This window comes from Hydra viridissima, unplaced genomic scaffold (genome assembly GCF_058129835.1).
Source record: "Hydra viridissima isolate aposymbiotic clone 2 unplaced genomic scaffold, HvirCarnegie_v1 scaffold_4, whole genome shotgun sequence".
NCBI classification, from domain to species: Eukaryota; Metazoa; Cnidaria; class Hydrozoa; order Anthoathecata; family Hydridae; genus Hydra; species Hydra viridissima.
This window is the reverse complement of record NW_028324303.1, coordinates 17,684,693-17,693,865: the sequence shown is the minus strand read 5'-3', so window position 1 is coordinate 17,693,865 and position 9,173 is coordinate 17,684,693. Positions and strand designations below refer to the sequence as shown.

General features: G+C 29.4%; 2 protein-coding genes across 3 annotated transcripts; both read left to right on the top strand.

The window, feature by feature from the left end:
- The first annotated feature begins 763 nt into the window (after window positions 1-763).
- Window positions 764-7,254, top strand: LOC149890220 (uncharacterized). The gene is made up of 4 exons (XM_090084026.1): window positions 764-1,713; window positions 1,823-2,058; window positions 2,238-2,377; window positions 7,056-7,254. The coding sequence occupies exons 1-4, from the start codon at window positions 1,671-1,673 to the stop codon at window positions 7,120-7,122; spliced, it is 486 nt and encodes a 161-aa protein (XP_089940152.1). The 5' UTR covers window positions 764-1,670; the 3' UTR covers window positions 7,123-7,254.
- A 529-nt stretch (window positions 7,255-7,783) lies between these two features.
- Window positions 7,784-9,002, top strand: LOC145182729 (lactoylglutathione lyase-like). Of its 2 annotated transcripts, XM_090084025.1 has the most exons (6): window positions 7,784-8,017; window positions 8,095-8,235; window positions 8,344-8,408; window positions 8,532-8,621; window positions 8,701-8,782; window positions 8,898-9,002. In XM_090084025.1, coding segments are annotated over exons 1-6 (525 nt in total). In that variant the 5' UTR covers window positions 7,784-7,871; the 3' UTR covers window positions 8,899-9,002. The 2 variants fall into 2 exon arrangements, with proteins under 2 accessions (XP_089940151.1, XP_079914072.2); XM_080057946.2 differs by lacking the exon at window positions 8,898-9,002 and having other exon boundaries at window positions 7,785-8,017; window positions 8,701-8,842.
- The last annotated feature ends 171 nt before the right edge of the window (window positions 9,003-9,173 follow it).

Below are 9,173 nucleotides of genomic sequence, written 5' to 3'. Positions count from 1 at the left end.
TAATGCCAAGAAACACCAAACACAGTTTTCTCGGCATCTGTAGCAAATGCATTCAAGCACATTTCACAAAAGTTTTGAAATTTTTGGTATAGTCCTAGCTTAGATATTTGTGCAAGTGGTATCAATTCAAAAATCTTCTATGACAATAGACTGCGCATTAAAGTATTTGGTCTTTTGATGTGTTTGATGTAACTTTGAGTCAAGTTTTATGATTCACAAAAGATGCCAGTTTATTTAGGTAAAACCGATATCAGAACAATGAAGGTTACAACGTATTGCAGCTGAGTAAGACATATCGTTGGTCTAAGTGTGATAGCTCTTAAGCTCACATTTTTAGTTATAAGTTTGGTGAGATCAAAGCTGCTATTTTTTTTAGGGTTTTGCACTTACGATGTATCATGTTTGGACCGACATGCTTTCGCACTTACGATGTATTACGTTTGGACCGCCGATATTACAGTTTATTGCTTAACTTTCGGGTGTAATGTGCTATCAAAAGTGCATAAATGTAAGCAAAGTAAGCATAAAGACTTCAGAGAGATTAATTTAGTAATTCTTTACACTAATCGATTTTGTAGTAAAAAATAATGAAAAAAAAAAATCTTTAAAATAGTCGAATAAACATTCCTTGACGTTAACAGTAACTTTGATTATTACATTTAAAAACTGAGGCAATCGAGATTGAAAAAGCCATTCTTGATCAAGTCAACTTTCGTTTCCAGTTTCCATCTTTGAAAATTTTAATCGTAAGTAAACCAACGTTACTCATCAGGGAGCGAAAGTGTTTAAAAATGGCTGAACCCAACATACGTTGGAGTAGTGATCCAGCTCATGTCGAGTCTCTTGGACAAACCAAGGTGCGAGATTTACTATCGTTTTTAGGACGAAATACTTCTCCGGCATCTTTGGTGCAAAGATGTCTTCTCTGGAGTAAAAGTTGGGGAGATAGATTTGTATTCATCCCCAAAGTTGGAATGCGACCGTTTTTGATAATGGCATTTGTAATAACGGTACAGCAGTATACAATTCGTTACAACTTTTCTCCGGTTTTTAAAAAGCATCAATGGAGAAAGTATCATTAAAACTAATTGTAAAACTTGAGCTAAACAAAAGAGTGTTCTTTTGTCTTTTAGCATTAGCAATATATATTGTATCTGTTTATTTTACATAAAGTTTGTACAAGTATTTTGCATTAAAAATATTTCTTGCTGAAATTGAGTATTAATTATACTTGTTTTACAATATTTGAAAACAATTCTCCCCCATTATGAATTAGTTTAGTTAAAACAATTGATTTTGTGTAGTTATGGAATTTTAAAGCTTTATATGTATGTTTTGTTATATCTGACATTTAATGAAATAATTTCCTTTTTTTTCTTTCTAAAAAATACACTTAATCAAAAGCAGTTTCTTTGTTATATTTGGTTTAGTCAAATATTTTGATTTGCATATTATGAGAAACTTACACTATGTGTGTGTGTGTGTGTGTATGTATGTATGTATGTATGTATGTATGTATGTATGTATGTATGAATGCATGCATGTATTATGTATGTATGTTTATATATTATAATACGCATGTGTATGTCTGTATGGGTATATATGTATGTATATATTACTTTATGTTATATAAGTTTCTAAGTATATTTTTAGGCTTTTTATAAACTAAAATGTCAAGCGAAGAGCCAATGCAAATTACAGACGAAGTGTCTGGTAAAAAAGTGCTTAGTGTTAAACTAGAATTAAAATTTGGTTAATGATTTATATTTTCAATATTTTTTGTGTTTATATTTGATTTTTTTTAAAAAGTTTTATTTTTAAGTTAATGCTCCTGTTGACAGTTCACCTTCTGAGCAACTTCCTTCAACCCAGCCACCTTCAACACAAATAACAATAGAAGAAGCAGTTGCAGATAAATCATTTTCAGAAGAAGTGAAAGTAGATCTGGTGCACACAACTCATGAAACAACAGAAAATGTGGAGCCTGTAAACTCTATAGAGGATACAAATAAAGAAACTTATGAAGAAATTGTTGAGCCAATTACAGAAAAAACAAAGGTCATATTTACAAATATTATCAAAATATTTATAGTTAATCAATTTGCTTTTGTATTAAGCTATTCTATAATTTTTAAAGCAGGAGCTCTGTTATTGGGAAGTTTTTATCTTAAGTGACATTATTTAAGCTCTAATCAGTACAATAATATTGATATATTTAATGAATTTTGGTATTTCAGAAAATAGTAAACGATGAGCGTGAAGCAGCCTCCAAGCCAAAGTCCAAAGTTGAAATACAGTCTTTACCAACACGTCAATACTTAGATCAGTCTATTGTCCCAATTCTTCTGCAAGGTTTAACAGCTATAGCAAAAGAACGGTTAGAAAATTGTGTTAAGTTGTGTTAATTGTTTTTTCAATGACCTAAAATAGGTATAGAACAAAAAGTTCAAGAATTAAAGAACAAGTTAATTCCTAAAAAAAATTTTAATGTTTTATTTTTTATAATTTGTCTCAGTGTTGATTCCATTAGTAGAAATGAAGCTGTAAACTAGTTTTTCCAAAAAAGTTTAAATATTTAATAAATTTAGAAATAGAAGTAGAAATACCTGACAAAAAGTTTTATTCAAATTGATTCCATGATATTAATGAAAATGATATTGTCAGCTATATAGTTGCTGAGTTGTGGATGTGTATTATTTCTTCATATGCTGCTCTTGATTAGCTAAAATCTTATTTGTCAGAAATTAAATTCTCTGCATTAAAGTTAATAATCAGCGAAGGTGATAATGCCAATCCAAATACAAGAATAGTTAAAATTTTGTCACTTTTACTCAAAAATTCCAACCATACATCTTATTAGTATCTTAGCAGTATTTCACATTCCACTGACAACAGGTTGTGCCAGGGTAGTATCAAACAAGCATGGTGCTACAAGAACATTCCGTTTTTTTATTTCAATGCATCAATTACTGTACATACTGGTGAATTTGAGATGTTAGCCGGTTTAGAATAGGTCTAAAAAGTTCTTTAAAAACATAAAAACAAAAAAAATTAAATATTAATGTGTGGAAAATTTATCTTTTAGTATATTTACAAAATATTTATATTCTGCATATTCCTAGAATTTCCATGAAGTTATATTTAAGGCAAGAGAATGCCGATTTTTGTATTATATAAAAAAAGGAACTTCACTAACAATTTTACTATTAATTCTTCAGTTTGTCAAAGGGCAAAACACAAGTAATGCACTTAGAAAGATAAAAAAAGTATTCTCTGGTACTTCTTTAACCACATTGTCCATGACTTTTTTGAGAAAGTTACTGCTAGAGATGAAATTCTGCAAGATGAGCAAAGTTCAGCCATGATCACTCTCATTAACATTAAATCATTAAATCAAAAGTAGGTAGTTTGAGGTTTGCCTTCACTTTTTAAATGGCAACATAAGTACCTCAGTCATTTTGAGTCTTGGGGTGATCACCTGTTTTGTTAAACTTATTTCCAGTAACTTTGTAGTTTTTAACAATAGTCTGGAGAATCATTTTCTAAAAAAACATTTCGCTTCTGTTTTGAGATTTTTTTCTTCCACAGCTATACTATCAACCTTTTATATCAATAAAATTCTCCTTTCATAAAAATATTTAAATAAAACCTTCAATATTTTTTATATATATTTTTTTGTTATCATTTTTTCTTTGTAATAGTTATAAATATACTTTATCTTGATATATACACTGCATGAATTTATTATTTATGTCTGTGTCTTTATTTTTATAAATGTGGCTGTTGCAGGGTATGTAGAGTTTTGAGACTGACCTGGGGTCACTACTATAAAACTCATTCCAATTGGAATTCACGACCATTTCATTTGAAGCCCTCTGAAATGAGCGGATTGTTACTATAAACATTTTTTTTCGTAATTTCCGCTAATTTCAGTGTAAAAACCCAATTAAAATTTACGCGATCTTTGTGTAGCGGAAATCGTAAATCCGATAATTTGAGCTAGCTTTTTTTTTTTAACAGATTCTTGTTTTGAAAACAAAAACAGAAATCAAACTCAATTTCTAACATTTCTCATTGACAAAATAAGAATAATAAGTTCCACATTTCATTTTTCACTGTCCACCTCGACAACAGATAATTAACAGTGGATAAGAAATTTAAAGTATGAATTTGCGCACGAATAAATTTCTTAATTTTTTCAGACCAAACTCTATTTTCATAAGAATTTCTCCACAAATAGCAAACACCAAGGCTATCATTAAATATTATTTGCAAAAAAAGAGACTATTAAGGTTAGTGTCACTAATAATCAAAGAAACTGCTTTGCCAATTACAAATACTTTTATCTAGATTTCTTTATATTGCAGTAGAACACAATGAATTTGAATATAAAAACTCAGAATTTAATTCTAGAATAGTTGTACTATATTCTATAGAACTACTTGAGTCTTATGTCAAAAATAATTTCATCTAGTGGTATTAGCTTTTGACTCCCCCATACAACTTTTGTTAGAATCTGTCACCTTCTTTGTAGTCACTTATTTGATGTTGTCCCAGAAGTCCTACATAGTTAGATAATACATTTTAAGCTTGTAACATTTTACAACATTGATTACATCCTATACTATGATATTGCATTATTGCAGTATTTTGCACCGTCTAAGAACCATTTACACCTTGGGCAATAGGTCACTTTTGCTATATTAAAATATTATCAGGTAACTAAAACTGATGCCTGGCAATTTTTATTTTAGTAAAAATGACACAAATTTTCCAACTTACAAAATGTGTAAATGGCATCTAAGGGTCAACATAGACAGGTGATACTGAAGCAATACTTTTAATAAAGTAAAATTATCAAGGATGTGATAACCACTGACTTTCTCTAAATAATTAAAAAGAGAATTAAACTTTTCAGGAGACAACAAAAAAAAGTTTTCGATTGGTCAGAGCAAGCTTGATTATTACTTTAATTTCTCAAAAAAAAATTTAAATAAATGGAATCGAATTGTTCAATTTTAGTTTGCTAGAACAACTTTTAGGATGTTTTTTGATGCTTTTTAAAGCTATTTATTGTTATTTATAGTGTAGTAGAAGTGGCGAAGGCTTCCTTTTAAGGGCTTATAATAAGTTGCATTTAGGACCAATACATTTTGTCTGGTCAAAATGGATCCTGCTTCTAACAAACCAAACTAACATCTAATGTGAATAAAACTTGGTAATCTAATTTTAAACTAGGTTTAGAATACTTTTGGAAATGTAAGAAACTATTACATGTCTTAGGTAGTAGATGTTTGGAATGGGAATTCCATTTGCAACTGCTTTAGAATAGATAGTCTCAGATGCCCAGGTTTTTTTCAAGATTGGTAACCTTTGGTGTTTTTGAGCCATCTGTGACTTTTCACCAAATCTTCTCATTAAAACAAATTTGAATTATTTAATCCAGTCTGCCAAATTTTTGTGACAAACTCAATGACACTCGAGCTATGTAGGCATCTTTTTTCTGTCCCCTTGGATAAAAAACATTAAAGCACATTAAATATAATGCACTAAGTGTAAGAATAGTATTATGTATAGGGTCGACACAAACAGGCAACAATAACAATAAAGAATAACTTTGATTGACTAAAATTACTTATAACTATTTAATGGTTTTAATCTTTTAATAAAACATTGATTAGCTGGCCTTGTAAATTGATAAAGAACAGCTTAAAACTCCTAAAACATATGAACGTAGGACTGTGGTAATTTCACAGAAAGATTCGTAATTGGAAATAAGTAGGGGAACATGGGGCAAGATGACGAACGTTGTGAAAAGCACTTATATCTTATTCAATAACTGTTCCAATAAGTAAAACTTTATCAAAAAGTGGAAAAAAAATTATTATGCGTCACATATGTATAAAAAAAACCCATATAAAAATTTTAAATAGCCTGGAAAAAACCAAAGTTACCTCAAATTATCATCTTGCCCTGTATGCAGGGTAAGATGGCGGCTTTAAAAAAAGTAAATTCCATTATACCATTACCTTCTCAAATAACACGATGCCGTAAGTTCTAGTTAATAAGATATGTAATACAAACGGTTATGTAATTTTTTCAACAATTAAACTATATATTTATATAGGGCTACGCAAAAAAAAGTCTACTAATAGTTATAATAGCTTAATACTACTTGTATGGCTTCCAAATTGAACAAACTGAATGAGAAATTCTTGCTTACCTTTGGCTGGTGATGTAATGATGAAATAAATCAAATACAAGTGGATAAATTTTTTTTCACTTAATATAGGAAAAACCTTTTTAATAATTATCTTTGACTCCGAAAATATTATTTATAAAAAAAAGCATAAATAAATCTAGTAGATGTAATCTACTTCCCTCTTAGCTACAGTCAGATTTCATATTTAGTTGAGTTTTGAAGATAACAATATAATCTCTTCTTGCCCCATTCGTCATCTTACCCCATGTTCCCCTCTAATATATATTAAGATAATGATATTGAGTTTACTTACACTTCTTTTTTGGAATTTGTTTTTCTTGTGGCATTTAGTTGAAATTTTGCACAACTGTCCGTAATATAAACAAAATAAAATGTAAATAAACAATTGATTAACTAGATAATATCTTTTTTTTTTTTAAAAAAAAAAAACCGCTAATATTTTCGTCGGAAAGTTTTTACGATACGAAAAAAAATGTTTATAGTAGAGGCAATTTGAGATTATCGAGTTTACGCCTATTTTGTCGAATCCGATGAAATTCATCGGGTTTACGATTTTTTTAATTCCTATCGGAATGAGTTTTATAGTAGTGACCCCTGTATATACAAAATCAACTTTATCTGTATATTCAATTTTTCTGGGGATTCACCTCTAAATTTTTAAAGACTAAGAAACAAGTATAAATTATTTCTAAAAGTCCTTTTGAACAGGATTAAAAATCTGAAGGAGCTGTTGGCTCAGTAAATATTCCATGGTAATATAATTGTGGGCTTGATTGTCTTAATCTTTGCTTTAAATATCTGATTTTTTTTTTTTTTTTTTTTTTTTTTTTAGGCCAGCTGAACCTATAGATTTCTTAGCAGCATACCTAATGAAGAATAAACATTTGTATCAAAGCTGAAGTTAAAGTTGAGATTTTTAACGTTATTTTGTAAGTGTACTGATCACATTGGCACGAAATTTTATCAGAAGACAAGTTTAGTATTGTAGGAAATGTTTATTTAGGACGTTTGATGAAAGTTTTTATTGAAAAGATGTTTGTTTTTTTTATTATTAGATGTGACTGGTCTGACAAATTTAAAAGCTCTTAAAAGTAGATTGTGACAATAAATAAATAAATATATATATGTGAAAAAGAAGGCTTCTTGTTTTTTCTTTGATTTATTTTACAAAATCGTTTTTAGTCACAAAAATTCTTTTACCAGGGATTGTTTTAAAATTTTTGTCAACTTCTTATATTTACTTTAAGGTTGTTTTTAAATCATATCATGTTCTCTGTCATTAAGTAGCAACTTTTGGGAACCGTTCCATAAAAACTATCAGTGTGGGAGATCCACGTTTAATAAAATGAAATTTGCCTCTTATAAAAAGTATATTTAATTGGTAATGATTTGGTATATAATAAAAGTTGATTTTTTCAAATCTGATTTTAATGATTAAGGATCTATCATGTTTATCACACTGATATTTTTTATATAAAACAATTTTTTATTTGAAATGTCAAACTTCTTATGCCATAAATGAGTACGAGTTGCATCAACTTAGTAATGCTAACCTAAAACCGTCTATCTTAATAAAATCTTTAACTTAGGGACTATTTTCAGACACGATATTAATATGAAAAAATAATGGGTTTTAGAAGCATTATAAATGTCTGGTTTAACCACAGAAGAAGCGATAAACTGCGTTGCAAAGAGAGATCCAGCCACCGAAGGTTTTTTTTTTCAACAAACCATGTTACGTGTTAAAGATCCCAAACATTCTCTAACGTTTTACAGCGCTGTTCTTGGAATGAGGTAAAACATCGTTACAATATTATTCTCATCAATAGATAACAGCCTTGTTGATTTCAAATAGTTGCTCGTTCATTCAGGCTTCTGCACAAGTTAGACTTCCCTGCGATGAAGTTTTCTATATATTTCATGGGCTTTGAAGACGAAGCAGATATTCCTGACACTGATGAAGAAAGATTAGCGTGGTGTTTTTCACGCAAAGGGACATTAGAGCTTACACAGTAAAGTAGCTTATTTACTGTTTACATATTTTAGTGAGAAATTACGCTAAGGATTGTACATCTTTGAAAATAATTAGTGTTGTTTACTCAATCTATTAAATTCCTTAGTAACTGGGGATCGGAAAATGACGAGACAAAATACCACAATGGAAACACAGAACCAAGAGGCTTTGGTAATGTTCTTAAAATAAAACTTTTGAATTTGAAACTTTTGTTTACTTTGTTTGAATCTAAAGAGGTCTTCCCTTTGGTTGTGTAGAAGAACTTAAAATATGATTTTGTTAATTTTGATTTAGGACACATTGGTATAGCTGTCCCTGATCTAGAAGCCGCTTGCGAACGATTTGAAAAGATGGGTGTTGTTTTTAAAAAGAAACCGACCGAGGGTAAGTATTATTGGTGAATGTTTGACACATTTTCTGTTTCAGTTTAAACTATGCAGTAATGAAAAATGTTTTTTCATAGGTACAATGAAGACAATTGCTTTTATAATGGATCCTGATGGATATTGGATTGAAATCTTTAATCCAAAGATCTTAAGTTTTTAGTTACGCGCAAATCCCCTTTTAGATATCTTTAAAAATAAAAATCTTATATTTTTTTAAAAGTGCGAATCTATGAATTATCTTTTTATTTATTAAGTTTAAAAAGAACTGCTTTAGATCCGTTATCTAATTGACAGCCAAATCGATAATGAATGTTTTCTGGGAAAATATGGTTTGCAGCAACTAATTTGTTCAAAAAAAACACAATTTAGATTAATCTGCCAATAATATGTAAATATTATCTGTACAAATACAAGCCTGGGAATCGGATGCCTTGTTGCCAAAATAATGGATACAACGACGTGTTCAGAAAGATGTACAAAAATGAGCAGAATACAAACTTACACAAAGTATAAAAAGAAGTTAAAGGTAAAACTTCAAAATGTAGAGTAA